This window comes from Ixodes scapularis, unplaced genomic scaffold, assembly GCF_016920785.2.
Source record: "Ixodes scapularis isolate PalLabHiFi unplaced genomic scaffold, ASM1692078v2 ptg000925l_1__unscaffolded, whole genome shotgun sequence".
NCBI classification, from domain to species: Eukaryota; Metazoa; Arthropoda; class Arachnida; order Ixodida; family Ixodidae; genus Ixodes; species Ixodes scapularis.
This window is the reverse complement of record NW_024610070.1, coordinates 162445-186344: the sequence shown is the minus strand read 5'-3', so window position 1 is coordinate 186344 and position 23900 is coordinate 162445. Positions and strand designations below refer to the sequence as shown.

General features: G+C 45.4%; 1 protein-coding gene across 1 annotated transcript in view; it reads right to left on the bottom strand.

Moving 5' to 3' along the window:
• LOC120842106 (adhesion G protein-coupled receptor L2-like) overlaps positions 1 to 16230 on the bottom strand; it is a 34561-nt gene extending 18331 nt beyond the window's left edge. The window contains exons 1-3 of the mRNA XM_040213131.1: positions 16135 to 16230; positions 2564 to 2590; positions 2141 to 2383 (exon numbers count right to left, since the gene is read on the bottom strand). Of these exons, the coding sequence (XP_040069065.1) occupies positions 2141 to 2383; positions 2564 to 2590; positions 16135 to 16230 (366 nt within the window). The remainder of the gene's footprint in view (positions 1 to 2140; positions 2384 to 2563; positions 2591 to 16134) is intronic.
• Between the last annotated feature and the right edge of the window lie 7670 nt (positions 16231 to 23900).

The window sequence follows — 23900 nt, the reverse complement described above, 5'->3', positions numbered from 1 at the left end:
CAGTCAATGGACTCGCCCGGAACAGCTTTATCTGCATAAGCGCAGTCACGTGGGGCTTGGGGAGGGGTTGACAATGAAAACCAGGTACGTACCTGTTACATTAAAGTTACTTTACTATACACGTGTCTGCGTGCCTCTTTATTTTCGAAGCAAATATATATTTTCATGTAAGACGCAAAATAATAAGTGTTTGAAGTACAACTCATGCAGTAGAATATTTTAACTTTTTGCTAAAGAGAAGTCTATTGCGTTATAATATTCAACCCGTACATTCGGCAGACGCAGAATTAACGCTTGCAGCCCCCGATGAATCTGACATGGCATGGGTACCCTACCGAAAAATCCGGTTACCTTTTCCCTATCCGAATTATGGAACCGGAAATTTGTTTCTGGAAACCCGAAATCCAGATTGCAGACAAAGGAATAATTTTTGAAAACCTAAATTCCAGATAAAATCCAGATAGAATCCAGATAGATTTCCGGTCCCATAATCCGGATAGCGAAAAGTTATACCGGATTTTTCGGTAGGGTAGGATTACTATTAAATTACTTAACCAATGTATTAATTAGATCTTAATACTTCGGTGCTAAAAGTTCCACTGATCGACAATGTTAGCGCGAAGACGACATGGGCGTTTTTTTTTTCCCTTTAACTCAGAGCATAGAGGGTCTGGAAACTTTACGCCTTAGGACACTGCGCAGAATTAGGACTTTCGACCACACTAGTAATTTGTATGGTAGCCGTTCAGTTAAAAAAAAAAAATCAGAAAAACCGGTGATCGCTTGTCCGCGGTAGCAATATCCAGCCGAGTATGTTATCTTGCGCACTGTGGTGCGCGAACTATACATTTTAGAACTTTATATATCGCGCGGTGTAGACTATCAAGAAGAGCAGACTATACAAGAATTTGTTTTTCTAGATTTGTTTGATATTATGAGACGTGACGTATTTTCGAAATGACTTAGTATGTTTATAATAATTCATGCACAATAAGTGTCTTCCCTAATAAAGAAGACATTGGTCAAGGTGCACAAACCTTTACAAAAGCTAGAAATCAAATTTAACGTTTCTGTTTGAGCAGCGTAAGGTTGGTTTGCCACTGAGCTGCGGCGACACTGGATTTTAGTCATTACTTTATAGTAAACTTGTTTGGCTTATAAATAAGGCCTCTGTCAATGGTTAAATAACAAAACAAAACAAAAATTGACTTTCGCGTTTTTACAGCGCAGGTCGGTCTATTCTTAAGGTGCGGCGATACTGGTTTACGCTGTAAAAGAAATATTTCGCCAGTGAAGTACCACTGCAATTAGCAATAACGTTAAAACCAATATTTATAACGTTAAACCCAACCAGGCAGACGTCTGCCGAAATGTTCAGCTTCATGTACTACTGCAAGCATGTCGTCTTTAACGTGCATGACAAAGTAGTGATGCATGACCGGAAGCCGGTTGGTTCGTTGCTGATCAAGACTGAAATCTGCAGGGGTGGGGATTGAATCCAGGATCCCTAGGTTATGCAGCGCGAGCTTTCGTTCCACGTGTTCCGAGCTGGGTTGCGCTAACAAACTCATCCTGCGGTACCCCCTTTTACGCGCAGAATATGCACTTGGGACGGGCTGTATCTAAGCAAAAATTTAACTCTCTCAACCCGATTCCCTGCGGACTATACACCGAGTTCCGATAACCTAAAATGAACGACTTTGTCAACCAAAATGTTCCCCTACGAAATATATACAGTTGGCGCGGAATATCCGAAAAAAGAAACTTAAGTTTTCGAATCGTATCCCTTCCTAGGGCTACACACCGGCTGTGAACTATCTAAGAAAAAGCTACCTTTTCAACCGAAACGTGCCCCTGCGAACTACAAACCGGGTGTGGTTATCCAAGAAACAAAAATTTACTTTCCAACCGAATGTGCCCATGCAGACTATACTCCGGGTGCTGACGATCTAAGAAAAACACCTTACTTTTTCAACCAAAACTTGCTCCTGCAAGTTATACGCAGGGTGCGGCTAAGAAACGTTTACATTTTTTCTATTTTATTAGATGAGCCAATGTTCAGAAAAGTTGCAAACCCTAGCTTTGTTCTCAGTTGCCAAACGAAAACAAAATACGGTGCTGCATATTTATGTTTTCGTACCGCAGGTATTTCGTTCCAAGGTATATCAAGACTAAGCAGCTTATCCACGGTCTTGGCAGTTTCCTTCCCAACACGCTCGGCATTTTCGAAGTTGATGTCTCCCACTTGGACGTCGCCGCTCTCCAATCTCTTGGTAGCGGTGTCTAGGAGGTCGACAATGGCCAGCAGGTCCCCGCCCACTTTGAGTTCGCTCTGGCGCATGAACTCGTTCATTTGTTCCACGGTGTTGGGTAGGTTGGGTCCCTGGGTATCGAAGCACAAGACCCCGCAAATGGATTTCCCTTCATTCTCTCCAGTTGCATGCTTGGAGTCAACTACACTTCAGCACAGCGTTATCGCAGTATTCAGCGATGATGGTTCAACCACGTGACAGTCTCGTTATTTTATTTTTTAGTTGAAATGAATGCTGCTTGCAATACTCACCAATTTTTCGCCTTTTCCAGCTGCAATCTGCAAGATAAGAGACGTCTTACTGCTCTGACTATATAAAGTGCAAAGGGACAGACGATTGCATAAAGTAAACATGAGCGCGCTATACTCACAGCTGATGTTTTAATTAAAAAATATAGGGAAAGAAAAAAAAGAAGTGAGAGATGCTATAAAAAGAGAGGAAGCATCGCATATTATCTTTTAATATTTTCTTAAAATCAGATTTTCTTCATGTAATTGTGATGATTCCCAAACGACGAAGGGAATTTCCGCTCCCGGCCTGGTCACCAAGGTCTCAAGAAGCGGCATGAAGCATGGTTCAAGGCGCAAAAAACAACACACAACAAAGAAGATACACGCTCAGGCACCTGTGTGTCTGCCTTCTCTTTTATGTCCGGTTTTTTTTTTTTTTTTTGCGTCTTGCACCGTGCTTCATAACGTTCACCAACTAACCAAATTACAAGTTTTTACGAAGCAGCCCGCAACAGAGAACAACCGCCGGAAGGACCAGGCGACCTCAGTCTCATCGGGGAAAATTATCCAACATTCATACTCGGCTGAACCAAGCGTCAAAGAAAACAAGCTACCTGATCTGAGCACCAACAGCGACTGACAATCAGCTGATATCACTGCCGCTGGGCATAAGCCAGAAGGCAATACCGAAGTTAAGGAATATTAATCTAACATCGACGATGCAAACTTCCCAATATTCGCAGGGAAGTGCAAGTGTCAACATGCAAACAACGGTGCCGCACATAAAACTGGCCTTCTAACAGCTTCGCATTATTGGACCGCTTTGACTTTCATTTCTGTCCCAGCAAATCCAGAAATTTCTCTGACAAAAATAAACAGCCTGAAACTTTTTTTTTTCGGCGTTAGAAGTAACATGCAAGGAATGTGTCCTAACGATCCGCCTATCGGACATCTACACTTGATCGCTGTTGATACGAGCAACGCCCACGCTACTAGAATCTGCCTCAAGGTTACTTGACTTCGCCAAGCGGCCGTTAGTTTACGAGCCCCGTCCACGCTTAAGACCAGTCGGTGTCATAGGGGGCATAGATCAACAGACCATAGACACACTTTCAAAATTAACTGAACGCTGATCAGACACGAATTCTAGTAGATACTCGCAGGCTTAGCAGGCCTACAATTGTTAGAATAGATTTCACATTCACACTACCGCCGAAATATGCTCTTATTTTCTTGCGTCCTTTATCGAATCGTCCCGTTCGAAGATCGTCCCTTGAAATGCCCAAACTGTGGCTGCTGCGGCCATAGCACTGTTCCGCGAATTCGAGAAACAATGTGCGAGAAGCAAAAAGGCGTTAACGGTGGCAGTTCCCACGATTCCCTAGCTCAAGCATGCCGAAAACGGGTTCCACAGAAATAGCAGAAATTTGCAAACAAGGCTAAACATAGTTTCCAATAATTCCACAACGATGTCCAACTCAATGTTTCTCAGCACTATCACAAATCACAAGCGCTTAACTTTAATGGTTTTCTGAAGCTTACACTACGTTCCACCGAAAAAACAAAACAATCTGACTCTGGTCAGTCACGTCAAATAAGTGTAAAGAATAGGCACAGTGACTCGCTGAAATAAAAAAAAGCTCGCGGGCTACGTCTGTTTTAAATGACAATGTCAATAACTCAAGCTTTCCATCATCTACTAACAAAGAAGTGCAAATAAAAACATCTCCCAAAAAGCATTATCAAGTATGCCGGTAGACAGACACGAATAAATTAGATTAGATTTTTCCGAAGCATTTGATCGTGTTCCTAATTGCCGACTACTCGCTAAACTCTCTTCACTTCACATTGACTCTCTTACACTTTCCTGGATACGTAACTTCTTAACGCTACGACGCCAATACACAGTGTGCGGTAATCACCAATCTAACATGTCTGATGTAATTTCTGGTGTGCCACAGGGAACCGCGCTCGGGCTTCTTCTTTTTTTAATATACGTGAACGACTTACCTCGTTCAAAATACCATCTCGTCCAAAATACGCCTCGTTGCGGATTACTGTGTTGTTTACAGGCAAATCACTAATCCCGATGATCACATAATTCTCCAGCAAGACCTAAACTCCATCAGTGCTTGGTGCGACAATTGGCTTATGTCTCTTAATGGTTCAAAATGTAATGTAGTAACTTTCAGTCGCAAACAATCGCTATCGCGTCATTCATAACTTTTATATAACTCGCCCCCCTCATTCTCATCCTCTTACAAATACCTTGGTGCTCATCTCTCTCACAACCTATCCTGGTCTAACCACATTGACGTCATTACAAGTTCTGCATCCAAAACACTGGGATACTTGCGACGCAATCTTTTCTCTGCACCCCCCCCCCCCCTCCCCCCAATTTAAGCAAGTTAGCGTACGAGACATACGTTCGCCCTATACTCGAATTTGCTTCCGCTGTATGGAACCCCCACCAAAAATACCTTATCAATCAGGTCGAAAGCATCCAAAATCGTGCAGTTCGTTTTATAACATCAACCTACTCTCGCCAAGCAGGTGTCTTCTTTCTAAAAAGCTCTATCCTCTTAAAACCACTTGAAATACGTCGCACCGCTGCCCTTTTATGCACCATTCATTAATCACGCTATTTTAACCCTAACGTTATCGCCCCCCTGCTTGAGCCCCCTAACCGAAACTTCTCGTCGTTTGACTAACAGCCGAAGTTATAAGCGCATTTTTGGTCATGCATCTGCGTTCAATAATTCCTCACTACCACGCGCAATCATGCATTCGAATTCTCTTCCTGATCACATAACCGCACTTTCGGACCCTACAGCATTCTGAGTAGCTGTTTTAGATTTTTTAAGTACTAATTAGTTTTCGTTTACAGTGATGTTCTTGCCCAGATAATGAAGTGTTATATGTGCTTAAATCCTACAATTTGTATAATACATAATTTTGTTGTATTGGTTTTTCAGTTGTGATATTGCTATCCTGGTCGTACTGTTATTTTTTGTCTTCTTTGAAGTGTTGACTGTACTGTATTTTGACAAAATCCCCCCTTGCGTAATGTCGAGAAATGGACCTTCAAGGTGTTATGAATAAATAAATAAATAAATTTGAATGCTGAGATGCTCAATAAGATGAGTCTTTTCGGAGAGACAAGACTACAATTTGTGATTGACATGGTAAGCAGTTTCCCAAATAGTGAGACTTGGAACACAAAAGTACAGAAGGGACTTGGTTTTAACACCAATTTGCCCTTTTCATGAACAATGTAGCATGCTGTTATGAAGCTTTGAATAAAACATGGGTCTTTCGAAGGAACAGTAATGGCCTTCTAACAAAACTCACGGATGTTTAGGCAACTTGTATCGAAGTATCTTTTTTTCTAACTTGGCATCTTTCGAAGCAAATATAAATGAAGAAACGAACCTTAACCTTTGAAGGTACTCGTTTTTCTTTTTTATCAGAACGTCTGAAGCCATTAAAGTTTTATATAAAATATAAAGAAAAATAGCACTTACAACGAATGTGATGTGATACCCGGTGCCACAAATAAATACGTCTGAGCAATTGTGAAAAACATACCGCGTAGTTTCTCTTCCATTCGTGCGTACGTGAAAACAAGGATACCGATTGATTCCCGGCGGCATGAAAATATTGTACAGAGCACCCCCCCCCCCCTCTGCATATATACGTATATGCAGTGATTTTAATGTCCACAATTAATTCTGGGATAGTACATGTAACACTAAACGGAGATCGAAAATCAATGATATCGAAGTGAGCCTAAATGTAGACCTGAGGACCGATGGTACTTTAACTTTTTATGGTGTTAGAATCTGAGTAGTGTTTTAGACCTGAAATTTGTTTCGGCAGGCTTCGCAAAACTGTTTTGTGGTTAACTGAGCTAGAAGCAGAAGGGAATAAACACATACCAGTCCTAACATTGGTCCGTGGTTTTGAGAGCGATAAGAAACCTCGCATGGTGTAGGTGACCGACTGGAACAAGCATTTTAAATTTAAAAAAAAAACACCTAATTTTAGCTGTAAAGGGAACTGAAGAACTAGTACCATTTCCGAGGGGCGTTCATAAAGTTTATAATATTGGTACAAAAGATCGAAAAAGGGGCACAAAACAGGCACAACACGAGCCCATGCCCCTCTAGTTTGGGCTCGGCATAAACATCACGTATTATAGTACCGCGGAACGCCGCTATAGAAGCGTGCAGCAGTGTTTTGTTTTCTTATTTGAAGGGAAGCAATGGTAAGGATGGGGCAGTGTCGGAACACAACGCCCAATTTTATGACAATGTAGTTAAATGGCGTAGACGCTTCCAGCGTGGCCAAACAAGCCCGAAAATCTTTCAAGGACGATGACCAAGTGATTGCTGAAGTGGAGCGATAAGTGAACACTAAAAACAAAGAGTTCTGTAACAATTACCTAAGCCAGGTTGTCCATCGCTGGCAAAAGTGCGTGACTTTGGGTACCAAATATGTAGAGAAAGACTAAACTCCTGCCCGCGTTTCTTTGCCGAATCTCTACTTCTTCCTGACAATAATACGAACTTTATTTTCGCATTGCATGTCACAGGATTTGCGAAAGATTACCCTGCCTTTTAATAGCATAGGCATTGATATGGAGTATAAAAGGCTACGAGCTCTCAAAGGCAAGCGGAGAGCGAGCCAAACGTACGAAGAGGCGTGTTGACTTTCAAAATGCACGTGCAGCAAAAAAAAAAAAAAAGTGTGCAAGGAATAAGACGCTTTTAGCCTGCGTCGTTGCAGATAAATTTACTCATCGTTGGATGCAAAAGGGACGCTCACTCAGCTCTGGAGAGTGGTGCGTAGAATTTTAACTCCGGCTCGCCCACTTTTTCCTTTTGCAGTTTTTTCTTCACATCATGATATATCAGATATTGAAGCTGCGGATGCCTTTTGCCGACTTATGGTCTACGAATCATGTCGCTTACAATGTCAAGACGACACCCGAGTTGATACTATAAGGTCCATAAAAACTTCTTTGGACTTTATATTAACTCCTGAGGAATTAACTCTCGCATAACTAAAGAAATTACTCGCCTAGTTCAGATGCGCCAACGTATAGCGCACTCTCATGCATAAGCGGGCATTCAAAACTCAGGCTTCAAGAAGGCTATAACAAGTCATTAAAAATTGGCTGTTTCTGAGTGAGTGCAAGCAAGGCAAGGGAACCTCAATGTTAGAACCATGTCGCTCACCACTTCTTCTCAGATATTCCCCGCCTATTGTTTTCACAAGTTGTGGATGGAAAATTAGGCAACAGATAATTCTATATAAATAGCATTGTATCTTTCGAAAGCAGAGTTGTATCCACACGAAATGTCTGGTTTCTGAAGTCGACGATCGGCAAGAGATAGTGTGATTGATTTCGTTAGCATAGTTAGCATACACATCAAGCTATAGTGACATCAATGTCTGAACGCAGCACTAGTGGGACTGTGTTTAATTGAATAAGCGATTATTTTTATTTCCGTACTGTTCATATGGCGACTATTGAAGGAACTACAAATGAGCACACCCTTGAGCGAGAAGTCCCAGGGGGAGGCTAAGAAGCCCGACCATCTTCAATATGACTATTACTATTTCTAACCAAAATTTTTCAAAGTAATTTAAGATCTCTATATACGCAAACGATATTTGAATACATTTAAGTAATGCTAACGGTTTTGTTAGTGATGCGAAACTCCAAACAAATCTAGCTAAAAACAGTCACTTACTGTGAAGCCGTCGTATGTGTGTATCACCCGAGAAGCCAGTTACAGTGGCTTTCACTGAAATATCAGTCAGGCGTTCTCCTTTGATCATTGCTGGAAAATCTCATAGCATATGTACCTTTGACAAAATTTCTTGGGTTATGTATTGACAAAAACTTAGCTTGGACGCAACATATTCAACATTTAAGAGTTTGGCTCAGCCTGCAACGTTCTTTGTGGTTTAACTGGAAGAACGTGTGGTAAGTCATATTGTCACGAACGACCAGGCGAGGAAACATAAAATAACTGGGGAAACTGAACCGATTAATGGGGCAAACTTCTGTCCAAAAATGAAGAAGAAATAGAAGATAAAGGCAGAGCGTTTCGGGCATCGAAGTCGGCGTGACAGCAGAGTCGAACGCTGGGGCGAGACTGACACCGGCTCGCCACGCGGAGCACCTTTTGTACCGGCGTGGGTTTCTGGAACATTCGGCATAGAACGTTCGGCCTGTAGAACATTTGTAACTCGGTGAGACAAGAAATTTCTCGAACTTGCGAGAATGACAAGTAGAAAGAATAAATAAAAGACACGCCGCTCCCAGGAATCGAACCCTGGCTATTCGCGTTCGAGGCAACCACGATAACCGCTAGGCCACGGTCACGATGCCGACTTGGCAAGCTGCGCGCGCGGCAATATACCTCTATGCTCCAGCTACAAAATAGCTTATTTAATAGTCTACACGTATAGAGTATTATTGTTTTGCACACTATCTGAGTGACCCATTCAAAAAACGTATTTTATAGAAATTAACAAATTAATTAGAGCATGTCTCGGCGTGCATGGTGGGCCCTACCACTGAACGGAATACTCGCTGAAGCAAGAGATCTTTCTCAAAATACCATGCGCATCCAGGAAACACTCCGTATGCAATAGCGATACAAAGTTTAGCATAACTATCAACGTCCGCTTAACTTGATGCATGATCGACCATGCTCTGGGATTGTAAAAGCTGTGCAAGTGTTACATAGCGATACACCCCCATCATGCGGAATATTCTACGAAACATCATTATGCCCCCTTACCCCCCCCCCCCCCCCGCCCCCTGGAAGTTAACAATTCCGCAAATCAATCTTTATGCGCCAGGACTCGTAAGTTAGGAATTGTGCAGCATGCATTGGACCACATACATAGCACAAATATTAATCAGATCTATGTATACACGTATTGTTCATCGTGTGCTTTCAAATTGCAAAGGCATTTGTCATGCCACACTTCTTAAATTTGTTTTTGTTTAGTATGACGAACACTAGAAGCTTTAGAATTCGCGCATCAAGTATGTGACTAAATGACTTATACATTCTGGACTGTTTAAACCTTATGTAATTTTTGTGTAAAACCGCTAATAAAAATTCTTACATTATTTTTGTCTACAACCGAGATGATAGATGAAAACGGCACTCCAGCACATAACCACAGAAATGAATCCAACCAGATTAATCTCGGGCTTTCATGCCGCACTACAATTTTTGAGGCACTCTGCATTAATTTCGTCAAACCCATGTTTGCATTATAATGTTTTGTCTACCTACGCCACATCCGGGAAATGCGGAAATGGCGTAATATTTTAATAAATACCGGACCATTCACGAGTATCGAAAATCTATGCAACATATACAGCGGCAAAAAGAAGACTTTTGCTTGGGACAATGGAGGATGTTTCGTTTACACAACCTGAAGCGAGAGCGCGTATTAGACTTCTTGGGAAATAAACATTTCAAGAGTTTTGACGATCAACAGACTAGCACTTAAAAACACAGTATGCGATCTATCTTTAGGTGAATATGACGCTTTCAAATAGTCGGTCACGAAACTTTGAAACGCTTCTGCTTCGATTGAGCTTGAATGCCGCCTACATTAATCAACAGAAGCATATGTTTGGACATTAAGCCAGTTCCGACTGCCAACATTGTGGCATACCTGAGGACAACTGCCATATAATTCATGGCTGTCACATTGCTGATAATTCCTGACATATATTGAAATATGCTATTCAGAAACTAAAGAAAAAAGTATTTAGCTTGGACTAAATCTTGGCCACTTCGGACATTTCACGCCATCAAAAAAAAAAAAAAATGCACTAGACGCATAGCGAATATTTCTGAAAATAGTCAATCATTCGCTTGATTACTTTCCTTTTTTTTCTAATACTTAGTTTGTAATATAACTTTTAAATAGTCGTACGCGTACATGTATTTGTGTATTGTGTGTGTTATCCGCAACATAACTAAGTGCATGCTACTTTATTGAGCAACGTCTGTTTTGTGTTCCGTGGTCCACCGTCCTTGTACTAAAGACATTTTAAATTGATTTGTTTGTTTAATATGACGAACACTACAAACACCAAAAGCCGCGCGTCATGGGTGTGACGAAATAACTTATGAACTGTTGACCGTCCTCCATCAACTGTGCTCTCCCCTTGATCCTTTCGATGCAGAGTAGCCAGCCATAGACATTCCGTGGACACCCTCTTAGCAATTTCTCTTTCTATCAAAACAAAATGGAACAGGATAAATCAAGACCATTTCAGTGCTAAATGATTATAAAAATTGCATGACTGAAATCAGTAGAATGAAGAAAAAGGAAAAGGCGAGTACAGTAATCCAGGTCCTGGCTATTATGCTCTGCATACTCCAGCTACCCCATAACATCAAAACGGCTACATCAAGGTACTGTATTTCGCTCGCATTTTCAGCGCCAGAAAAGCTTAAGGGTATGTGCCCTAAGACGAACTCTTCGCACAACAAAAAACAACATCATAATGACTCCAATGGGAAGCACAATATTAAACATTTACTATGCCACATCCGCATATTTACAAGACAATATTCGCTCGCGAAAACGTTTCTGGTAGAATATGGCAAATGTGTAAATAACAGACTGAGAGCATGCATCATCTCTAAAGTCCTCATTGGCGGGACATCTCGCCTTACATGTCCGTGACTGGAACTGCACGCCGATCTTCAAAAACAAGGAAGCGCTCGGTTATTTCCGGAGATTTTACAAGAACTTTACGAGGCGCAGACCATCGAAATTTATGGGGACGCCTATGTCATGAGCCTTCTGTGTCGTTGTCGGACAAGTAGCGACTATACCTCCACCATCCTAGATGACGTGTCAGGACGTGACAGTTCAATACTTTAGGCTTATTTTCAGGGGAAAAGAAAACCAGCCGCTGAATGTCTTAGAAAAAAATGCATCTTTTATAACGATAGTAAAAAAAAAAAATTGAATCGTGTGTTTGTTCATACCACGACGGCCGACGAGTGTCCCAGATGTAGATGAGCAATTTAGCCAGAGCAGTACAACCGGTCGCTTGGAGTCTTTAACGTTCACCACGCAGTAGTGTTACACCAGCAGGCGATATGAAGGTAAACGCCGGACCGTTGACCGGTCCGTGCTATCAGCGCCATGACGCGGTTGCCGTGGCGGCTCGCTTTCCTATCGCGCGCTTCACCGATAGTAAGTGCCTGGATCGAGCGCTGTTCTCACCTCAGCTGCTACTCCCCGCAGAAAGCGGGAAGATTGGGGAAGGAGCCTTTCAGACGCTATCGGTAGATAATGTGATTTAGTAGTTTTTTGTTGTGAAATGTGCTAAACCGGAATGCTGCGGGACAAATAAAAAAGTAACTTATACTTTCCGCTTCTTGAAAGGAAGAACACGATTTTGTTTCATTTGTGTGATGTGTCAGCAACCACGTCGCACTTGCGACGATGTTATATTAGCCCCATTAGAAAGAGGGCATCATTATTAGTCTTTTTTTTATGCTTAACACTTTGCAGTGCGCGCCAAAATTATTTGTCAGAAGTTAGGGCTATGCTGGAACGTGCATGTGAGCCCACCCCCCCCCAATTAATTATATATCATTTGCGATATATGATTCTCGTTACTGCATAATGAGCGGCATCATGGCGCGATGATTATTTTATTGATATTAAAGCATGTGTGCTTATGGCACATGAGCACACGTCGATCGCAAACGCCATTAAATATAGGGCAGGTCGCAATTTCGACCATTCCTTTAATGGGATTCGGACTTCCTGTTAGGCAAAACATGAGGCAGGATCCACGTCCCCTTTTTTCTTCATTCTTGACAGTTCCGGTTTGACGTCCAACAACCTTTGTCGGATTTGAGCGGGGCCTTAGTATCTTAAGAAGTTTCCCTCTCCGTGAATTACAGATTGAATCCTGTGCGGCAGACTTCCATAGAGGTGGAGCACCAGGTCGTCGTTGTTGCGCAGGTCGTTCCACTCTCGTTGGACGGCTTCACAGAGTTCGTTTGGAGATGTTTTGTGAAGCTCTTGAGTGGCCAGTTTCGACTTTGTGATGCCCCAGACGTTTTGGACGATATTGACGTTAGCGCCATTGGGAAGCCATGGCAGCTCCCGTATGCTCCGTCTAGCAATAAGCATCTTGGTGAAAAGGGAGGTGTGGATGGGACTCAGGTCGTGTAGAAACCAAAAGTCCCCATTCCCAAAGGGCCCTTCTAGGACGTAGGGGATCAAGACGTGGTCAATTATGTCTGAGTAAACTTCCGACGTCAGGCGCCCGCCGATCCTGAAGGTGGGGCCAAGTCCTTGACAGGATATGGCACTCCAGACATTCAGCCACCTACGACCACTGGCGGTCACTTCCTAGATAAAGTGAGGGCCGTATCTGCAAGGCAGTGGCAGCGTTGTTGTCTCTTTTAGTCACCGCTGAACTTGGCTATCATTACTTCAGGTAAGGCTAATATTTGTTTGTAGTTTTCAGACTTTGGCGGCGGGCGGGAAGCTTATAGCCGACCACTGCTGATTTCTCAGAAAGTCTTGGTCAATAATGGCCTTGGACGTTGCAGGGGGAAAGATAAATCTATACATTCTATTAGCTTAAAGGTCTGACAAAGCTTACCGGAAGTTCTCAGGCCTCCGAACTCACCTCGGCTGGTCTAACTGGGTACAGAACATAGAGTTATCGCTGAAGATGACGTGGGTCCAGTCCTCCACAGTCCAATTCTGAAGAAAATGGGCGAAGTCAAGCCGCAGCTGCTTGTGCTAGAGCACTGCACGGGCCCGGGCCAGCCCGAAAGCCCGAGCCCGGCCCGGCCCGCGGGCCGGGGTCGGGCCGGGTAGCACGCATTTTCTCGGGCCCGGGCCGGGCTCGGGCTTAAACAACAAAGTTCTCGGGCCGCGCCGGCCCGGGCCGGCCCGGGCCGTGCGTGGGCAATCTTATGCCGTAAATCATAAATTGTTGTTGATAGCAAGAGGTTTGCTCATTAATATTTTAGGTTCATTGAATACAAAAAAAGCGAAGTGCAAATTCACTACAGCGTCGTTAAAAATAATAACTAAAAGACGTCTTGAAGCTAGAAAGCCTTCAAGCTTTTACCGTGTGAGCGAGGATTGTGTTATAAATTGTAAACAAAATAAAGTCCCACTCATATGCTTGTCAACCTGTCTGATTCATCTTTCTCAAAAATATCTAGTTCACAATTAGGAAGATTTAGAAAAGCGTACGCAAGCGCTTTGGGTACCGTAAAAATAGCGTTGCGATGTAAAACCTATGGCGATGCTAATTTTAGCTTGCCCAAAGTGCTTGAGTACTTTATTCTATGACTCCCTTATTGCACAGAGCGTGACACTATATTAGCGCGAACAAGCGATCGTCGTGTTTTTATGTTTATCTCATAGAATCAAAACGCTGTTTTCAAAACTATTAGTGTCTTTGGAAGTGCTCATCTGGACCACAGACCTAAGCGGTATACTTTGGTGCCTACTAACACCATTTCGAGGTAAAATTTGAAAAAAGAGCCAACGTCGTGTTGGCGGTATCAATGTCGCGCAGTGTACATAGTCCGTTCCGCGCTTGCACGTTTTGGGAACCATCTTAAAAAACGTTTTAAGGGGTTAAGTAGGAATATATTAAACTTAAGCTTGCCTGAAAGGGTTGTATATTTTAAGAACGCGTTGACATGTAAAGCTACTTCAGAACATATTCTTAAACAGAAAAGGTGCGCAGACCAGGCTTAGAACGATGGAGACTTTTTGCGAAGAGGTTGCGATGTGCAGGGACTTTTAAAAGTAGGTTGAAACGGGACGCGTTCAAACGCAAAGGGTGTTTCGGAAACTGGTTCAAATAAGAAGCGCGTTTAGGGAATGGGTCGAGACAGGACAAATTCAAACGAGAAGGGCGTTGAGGGAACTGGTCGAAACGGGACGGGTTCATATGGGAAGGGTGTTTAAAAAGTGGGTCGAAACAGGACGGGTTCAAATGGGAAGCTCGTTTCGGGATCGGGTCCAAACAGGACGGGTTCAAACGGGAATAGGTTGTTTCGGGCTACAGCCATTGGGCCGGGTCGGGCGGGGCCTAGAAATTAACAATTCTGTCGGGCTCGGGCCGGGCCCGGGCCGTGTCTCTTCCGGGCCGGGTCGGGCCGGGCCTAGAAATTAAAAATTCGGTCGGGCTCGGGCCGGGCCCGGGCCGTGTCCCTACCGGGCCGGGTCGGGCCGGGCCTAGAAATTCCGGCCCGTGCAGTGCTCTAGCTTGTGCTTTTCCGTCAGCAGCGGCGACTGGCAAGCTACGCGGCTGTGTAGGCCAACATCGTAGAGGCGTCTCCGAACAGTAGTGTCGCTGATCTCGAGTTCCAATGCGTCCCTGATATCCCTGGCAGCGCGGAAAGCGTCGCCCAAGGCTGCCTCGAAGATGTGACAATCCTCTGTTGCCTTAGTTGCGCGGGGACGGCGACGGTGGGGGGCATCGTCCAAGCGTCCATCGTCATCCCGAAATGCTGCAATAATCCTTTGGACGGTTGTGACGGGCCTTCCAAATCTGCGCGATATTTGTTGCCGTGAAAGTCCTTCCTGAGCAAGGACAACGGTCTGGGCGCGCTCATTCCTTGAAACTCGCGGCGCCATTTATGCTAAAGCGGTCGAAGACAAACAGTGAACTGGAAAATGAAGGTTTAAAAGGCGAACTTGTCCCAATAGAAAATAAGTAAAGAAAGAGCGTCGAGGCAGCAGAAAAGCAGGTGGCGATTCGGCGGTGTAACAGAGAGCGAGAGCGAGACTGACTTGACAAGGTCGCGAGCAGTTGCTTATCTACAGTGCGTCCGTTTCTCGAGAGTTCGGCAAAGAAAGTTCGAGCGTCGCGCGCTCGCGACGCGAGGATGACCTGGCACTTTCGAGAACAAAAAATTAGAGGGAAAGTTGCGCCTGGTGCGAGAATGTACACGAATCTTCTAGAAGCCCGTGACTGAGCGTTGCTTGATCGGCCCTTTTCACATTTGTTGCAGTTATTAGCGATCGCTCATGAATAAAGAAAGCGGTTGAACCACGTATAAGCCTTGCCAAACAACGTCCCCTCTTGTTCACGTGCAATGTGCAAATCATTTGCCGGCAATGACGTGGGCACGGCGACCATAAAAAGAGATGCCGAAATCGAAACAAACTTCCACGCTTTAAGCAGGGAGTAGCAGCATAGCTGAGAACAGCGCTCAATCCAGGCACTTACTCTCGGTGAAGCGCGCGATAAGAAAGCGAGCCGCCACGGCAGCCTTGTCATGGCGCTGAAAAGCACGGACCGGTCTACGGTCCGGCGTTCACCTTTATATCGCCTGCAGCTCTAGACGACCTTACGCCGGTACGATGCTCATCCAGATCGAAACGGACAGGGGTGGGGATTGAACCCAGGATCCCTGCAGGCTCTGCAGCCCGAGCTTTCGCTACTTTTTTGTACTCTATTCAGTATGTTGGAGCCAACTAGCCCACCTTAATACTTTAGACTCACTGCTCAAGCTGAACATGACATGAACAGAGCTCACCTTGCTTCTGAGTTGCAGTATGGACGGCTGGACGCACTGGGCAGTGTTGGGGCTCGGAGACTTCCAGTAGCCTCTTGCATTGCAGCACCATCTCATGACACCTGCGACGTACCGTTGGCTTGATGTCTTTATCTTGCTGACAAAAGCTCTGCATGCACTGCTACCATTTCCAATACACCGGAAAAGGGTGGGGGAGGGTGAGAGGGGGGGGAGGTTCAACGGAGACCATCAAAACTTCCTAGAATAGCGCTGATGATAAATAAGTTAACTCCTCTGGGCAACCAACTGCCGACCACGGCCGGGGTGAGTGATTGCAAAACAATATATTAGAGAGTTTTACTATTGCGTATAGGAGTAAACATAAACACGTACGTTTGCGGCATCTTTGCGTGCTCCAGCCTGCGCATGCCCGTTGTCGCCATACTAAAACTTAAGACGCAGTGCGAAAGAAGCAAAGCATACACAAACGCACAGTGCTTTCGTTTGCTCGTGTAGAAAATGTCCTACCTCACTATTATTTAGCTGTGGAATTAGCTAAGGCTTACTCGTTAAGGTTTCAATTAGCGAAACTAAACGTAAGGTTCCTTTTAGAACCTTGATGAGGATTACAAAAGAAGTAAGCAAAAAGGTGAATCATCTCAATATATGAAGGTATAAAACACATTGAGCATTCCATGGCGTCTCAAAAAACGCTAAATTAGGACGCGTTCTTATGGTGAATTCCGCTCAAAGATACTGAGCGCTTCAAAAGCGGTCCATTTGAAGCGCGCATATTCCGCTCGCAGATCTGGCTGGAGTTGGTCATCTTCCGCTCGTAGATCTCTAGCAGCAACCGCTTCGTGCAGCGCCTCTAACCCTGCAGAACTAACCCGCGGGATTTCAGAGATTTTGGTGGAGGTTGACAGAGCGCGCCATGTCGATTCCTTTGACTCGGGTGCTGCCCATGCGCGACGAGGTGCCGGACGGGCCGCGCCACCGAGTTGCCGGATCTGTTCAGATGCGTTGGTTGTTTACGCGGGATTGGGAGCGGCTCGAACGCTTCTACCTCGCGTCGATAAGGGATGCAAGCTCAGGACTGGAACATGGTAAATCGTAAGCGCTGACATCTATTATCGTAAAAGGAAGAACGAGAAAACAAAGAAACGACCGAAAACAGGAAGAAGGCATATGCGAGGTTATGCCTGTTCAGTTGGCCGCCATTGATTGTTCACCTTTTAACTGCATGCTGCTAGCGTTTTCTCGTGCAATAAATCAAGAACAGGTTCGGCAACGACCGTGCAAGTGATGGTTTGTTAACTCTTTGTGTTTATTAAAGCTGCACCAGCAATTTGAACTCCACCGATGGCAATCGCTGGGTGTGCCGTGCCGAAAGGTATGTGACGGTGGCGAACGCAGGCGTTTTCCTCGTTATTTGTGACACAGGCTCCGTCGTACGTACATTTTCGCCCGGCCTTTGTCGCGTGTTATTTGTGCAGCTAAGAAGTGACAGTTGTCACTGGTCGTCAGAAAGATCAGTCGGCTGAGGCGTTGGTCGACTTGTCAAGTTCGAGCAGCGGCCATTTTGACCGGACGACCGGGTCGCTGGGTCGCCCAAAAAACGCGAGTCCATCTTCCGCTCGTCGATTCGGAGCGGCACCCACGGAGCGAAATTTTGCCTCCCTCGCAGATTCTGGAAGGCGCTCCGCATCTACCAGTGGAATTCACCATAAGGAACGGTCTCCTATCGGAGCACATTTTTCCGCCAGCGGCCCTGTCGCCATGTGCCCGAGGCGAGCCGCAATACCGCTCGCCTTTCTCGTAGCACGAACGGAAGTTTATCGAAGGTGTTTCGCTCGCTTTGACTGCCTCGGCCACATATTGGGAGGGGGGGTCAGAGAACAGACGACATGGCATGCTCCAATAGGTAATGGAAACCAAACCATTCCCTAACTGACCGTTTTTTTTTTTCACACCGTAAAATGTTGTACGTACTTTACACATTTCTAAAATAGTTGATTTAACAGTCTCTTTATGTTTCAGCCAGATTCTATTTAGAACCATATATGTTTGTTTGCCCTTATTAAGATTGCATTTAGTAAGTTTTCGTTATATAGTTATACACACGAACTCATCTCTGTTACGTCAAGGCGCGGTGGTGGCGCTTCGGGCGCACTTCCGGTTTGGGGCTGTGGGCGGAAATCTCCATGTGAGACGTGTATTCCTGCGTTTTTTTTTAAGGAACCTGACAAAAACCTGCCTTCTCGTCAAAACACCGCGACTGGGGATGTACCAAAAAAGTCGAGAAAGGTTTGAAGATCAGTTTTCATGTGCTCGGTTCGTCCGACAATGTGGATATGTGCCATGAAAATTTAAAACCAGACGCCGTCGGACCACGATGGCTAGGGCAGGAAGCACTTTGGGTTGAATTCACGGATACTTGTGGTCATCAGATTTATTTGTTTTGTTCCAACATGAACGCCGGAAAATCGTCAAGTTGTACAGACCACCTGCGGACTACGTTCAGTGCGTCTTCAAGTTCGAACGGCCGCCTGATCGTTCGAATTGTCGTGTGCTCTTTCAGACGTTTCTGCTTGTCGTCTGCTCTTTTAGACGACACCGGCCCGTAACCAAATGTTGGCCCCGTACTTGCGATAAGAAGTAAGTGCAGGCCTCAAAAGACTTAAGTTTGAAGGTAGATAAGCAGGCTCGACGTAAACAGTCGATAGAAGGAGATGTTGGTCATTGTTACCAGTGGCCATCACGGACTTGTTATGCCTGATTCACTTGGTCCGATTCTGCTTGCAATTTTTATTATCGACGCCGACCATCTCAGCTACGGTTCATGGTTTTGCAGCCCAAGCGACGTCGCGACTGAAAATTGCGAGCGTAATCTCATCATGCAAATCAGGCTTTAGCGTACAGTCTCCGGCGATATGAAAGACCCACTGGGAACGCGTGGCCGAGGCGGTGGCTGGCGGGGGCTCTGCGAGCGCTCCGGGCAATTCCATTCTGCTTCGAGGGAAGGACGCTCACTCGGGGCTCGGCACAAACTGATAAGCGCGTTTCGCTTTAGCTGAGCCCGAGTGAGCGTCCTTTCCTCGAAGCAGAATGGAATTGCCCGGAGCGCTCGCAGCGCCCCCGCCAGCCACCGCCTCGGCCACGCGCTCCCAGTGGGTCTTTCATATTGCCGGAGACTGTACATTCTGCGGCGTCCATGCGGAATGAATCGCCGCGTGTCACTTTATTCACGCGACGTTTTGAGGTGTAACTAGTCTCAGTAATTTTGCTGGGGCCACTGAAGTAGTCAGTCATTGCCAGGAAGGCGTAGAATCAACAATTCGAAGGCGAAAAAGGGCAGGGGGACTCACATCGACGCCGACAACATCACATGCGAATGGTTTGTTTATGGGCGACGGCGAGCTTCGTGCCCACACCCCCATCGCTCATGCGCGGCGCCGGTGGCGTCCGCTGGGGGCGCTCCGGTTTGTTTCAAAACATGAGTTGGTGTATATGCTGTCAAACGACAACCGTGCTGGCATTTTTGTTCCCGTATACCTTTTTTTTTGGCTTTTAACCACTTTATTTTAAGGTATTTGTGTAAGTCTTGGCTTCAACAACCAAAATAGTTGAGTGCTTTAAGGGTTGTCCAATCCAACCCGGAATCCGGTCATACGGAAACGTCCGGAATCCAGAACTGAAGACACCGGTGGTGTCATCTGTGACTCTTTCCGCGTTTCGGGAGTGTAGAGTTGGTCCCATTTTTGCGCGCCGTCGAGATGATGTTTTGATTTAAAAATTTGTTTATGTGTTACGGTACGTGTTGAACCTATATTATTTCCACCAACAGCGAGGTTGTGGCTTTCCCACGGCGGGTGATTGCCCGCAAGTCTTCCCCCTAATCCAAGGGCCGTTGCATGCAAACACACAGACCTACACAGCCAGCATAACTTCTAAGTGCACTCGTCAAGGGACAAACCGTTTCGTAAACTGGACGAAGTACCGCGAGGACTCGAGTCTCGGGCGCAGGCCACAAAGGCGGAGGACTCGGATCATGTTCCAGTGGTTGTGGAGGCTCGCTGCGAGGGTCCCGAGCGCGACAGAGGTTTACACGCGGACGACAATTTTTACGATAAGTTGATTAATGAACTGAGAATTGTTCATCAACTTTTTAATTGATGGTTTTGCAAAAAAAGTGGAAACGCAGTATTCTAGGCAATTATTATTCGAGGCCAGAAGAATTTGAGAAGAAAATATTGCGAGAAGGTTTTGGTCTTTGAGATATCACTGGATCAATTTTCGCTATTTTTCGTGAGATTTAAAGCTAGCGCGCCAAAAAGAGCGCATCATGCGTAATTAAACCTAGGGTGCCTAAATACCAGCATCAAGTTCAGGGTGGGGGCAGCAGCCGTTTTGGGTGAGAGTTTCAGCTGCTCTTGTCGGCGGTATCTTCAGTGAATGTAGTCCAAATTACGCTAAAACAACTATTCCGCCAACAAATTATATCCACACACTCTAAAAGAATGAGTACCCGATGTGGCCCTTCCATGTCAGATTGGCCCAATTACGAGGGTCAACGGGTGTCTCTACCTTGGAAGTGGCGCTATCATTAAGGCGCCCTAGCTTTAAGCTGAGTACGTTGAAGCGCACCCTCCAAGGACACGCGCCGAGATAGGGACTAAATGAGGGAAACGACGACATAACTCTTCCAACGTTTCACTGTGGACAACGGTCTTTCGAGCCCAATGTTTAAATCGGGCGAAAGAAGCGCGAAATGCCATAGACTAATTAATCATAAACCATTAAATTTTCTAAAATTCATTAAATTGGTCTGGCCTTTGATAGTATTTACCATCAATACTGTAAATCTAGCATGACACCTACAACCAAAAAGTATGTTAATTGATAAAATTTAGTTAATCAGTCACCTTACCATGACGATTATCCGCTCATCTAATGTCAACCGAGCCTGATAAATACTTGGTGACGACAAATCTTGTCTATTTCTCAACCCCAGAAAAGAAAACAAAATTCCAATTAAAAGCAAACACGCTATATCTTCATATTAGGTGTAAGTAAGCAATTCTGATGAAAAAAAATATACACATTGCTATTTTGTTATCCGGCAATGTTCGCTGTCTTGCACTTTCACGTGCACATATTTCGGGTATACTCTATCCTCGCAACGCGACTTCGCCAGGGTCCCCGGAACCGGGGGGGCAACGGGGGCTTGAGCACCCGCAGACATTTTCCAGGGGTGCTGGACAGTATGCTGAGCCCCTGTGCGTTTGGCTCAAGGCCTACTGAGCAATGCCTGCACCCCTGCCCCTCTGTGTTCCCGTTGTTGCTTAGCTCCACGTGGCTGTTTTTTTGTTTTGTTTTTTTCGATGGCTGGTTATTCACGAAATCACGGCTAAACCTTCGCCCACGAAATCACGGCTAAACCTTCGCCCACGAAATTCCAGCAAAAATTACGAAGTAAAACAAAGTGCCAGCAAACCGCAAACAACGCGGTACCTAAAAACAAAATGGAGAAAAGAAAAAAAAAGCCGGCGCCTTCGGTTTTTATAGCAGTCAGGGAGACCTCTTCTTTTCCCGTCGTCGGTCATTTTCCTGGGGTCTTCCCATACGTCTCTCGCGGTTTGGCCATGCGGGGGAACGCGCAGCGCAGTTTATGTCAACCCAACCAGCCGGCTTCGTTTTGCTTATATTTTGAGCATTGACGTCTCCCAAAAAACTCAAAAACTTCTTGTAGGTTTTTTCTTTGTCGTTGTTTTGGGGCTGCGCGTTTTTTGTAGTTGTTTTTTTGGCGGTCTGAGTAACCACGAGGGTCGTGCAATTGCTTCCGTGGGGATTGCTGAAGCGCTAGGCGGGGAGATGGTCTCCGCGAGACGAAAGCCCTTCTTTAAACGAGGCGCGGCCTACGGATGTAGCAAGCTGAGGGAATAAAGTATCCGAATTCCCAAGGAAAGAGGAGGCCTTAGCAGGCGACACAGTTTGTCAAGGGAGAGATCGCACGGCGGTCGGTGTTAAAGCACCGCTAACACGGTGGTCGTCAAAGACATAAAAAAATCGTGCCATTCTCGCTTGTATTTCTGTGTGTGGTTTTCGAAACACCATTCGGTTCTTGGCGAGCCAGCCTGCCATGTTCAGGTGGGCACCCCATTCACCCGGACGGTTCTCCAGTCTTGGGCAGTAACTAGTTTCTAGTAACCCGTTGCCGGAAACTAGTTACTTTTTTATTAACTTGCAACTGTAACTCGTTACTCCTTAGTGAAAATAACTTGTAACTGCAACAGAGTAATTATTTTTCGAATGTAACTGTAAATAGTATTGTCGTTACACTGACTTCTCAGATTTACATGCAAAAATATTGCAAACACGACCGCCAATTCTTTGGATCCGTATAATGATGTGTCCATTGACGAATACGCCAACACGTTTGCCCAAAGGCCAACAATGTCCCAGATAACGTTGCTACCTCAATTGTAAGTATCACCACTCGGAGTCCCCGCTGCCTCTAATGGCAGGATCAGGGAAGGGGAAGGGTTATGACAATAAAGCAGAGCTCCTCGAGCAAAGCCTCCCCCAGCGAGAGTCCCCCATGACTGTTGGCTTAATTTGGCCGTCTCAATCAATCAATCAATCAATCAATCAATCAATTTTATTTACATCATCGTCAGATAGTGATGTGGGCTGCAGAGGGAAAGGTCAAAACAGTCATGCAGGCTGCGGAATTGGATGCACCCGGGGTGGTCGGAGGTATGTTTGCTCCCCGAAGGGGCAGACGCGTCAAAGTATAAAGGTCTCGAAAGGTGTGCCTGTAGAAAACTCATCCGAGAAGGGCCAGGGAGAGCCTGGTATACGGCCTCGCCCCGCATGCAAGACGCGCCCCGACATGGCGACGCCCCACGGCCTGCCTCCGCTAGGCCTAGTCAGGCATGCGGGGATCCGCGTGGTTTCCACAAAGGTCACGCGAGGGCCGCTGCGCACGGGAACGCGACAGAACAGCACACGACAAAACGGCACGCGACAAAACAGCACGGTCAAAACAGCACGCGTCAAAGCAGCACAGCGTCAAAACAGCACAGAGACAAAACAGCAGGTGTCAAAATAGCACGCGACAAAACTGCACGGCGTCAAAACGGCACAGCGACAGAAGAGCACGTGCCAAAACAGCACGGCGTCAAAACAGCACGCATGTAAAAAGGCTGTAATAGGTAGCGTTTTATGAAAACAAAATAGAACATAAAGAAAAAGGGTTGGACATTGCATGACATTATTTAACAGCGAGTGGAGAACCAATCCCGAGTGCTGCTGGTGTTGTGTGATTGCTAAAAAGAAATAAAGTTAGCAGTAGTTACTACAACTTAACTACGCTAATCTCTGAAGAGATTGGGCAGTTAGAGGGTATACCTTCGCGCCGATGTTGGCTGCGTTGTGTGGTCTTTTTTGAAGTATCAGGGAAAGAGGAAAAGTTATTGGGAAAAAGGTATTCATAGGTTAAAGTTATGAACTGCCTGGTTTGTGGCGGTCCGGTGAGGTTCCGCAATACTCGCCGTTTGGTAATTATCACCTAAGCGTAAAACGTCCCCCCCCCCCCCCTCCAAAAAAAAAAAAGAAAGCGGGAGATGCGCCGATTACAGATGCATTGATAGAACCGGTAAGATAAGATGACTTTAATGGGGAGCGTATTCAAGGTGTATCATGGGCACCGATTCTGCGGGGTTCATTCGCCGTGAATAAAATCTCATGGAAACACGCGGCTGGAGCTTGCAGGCGAGAAGTTG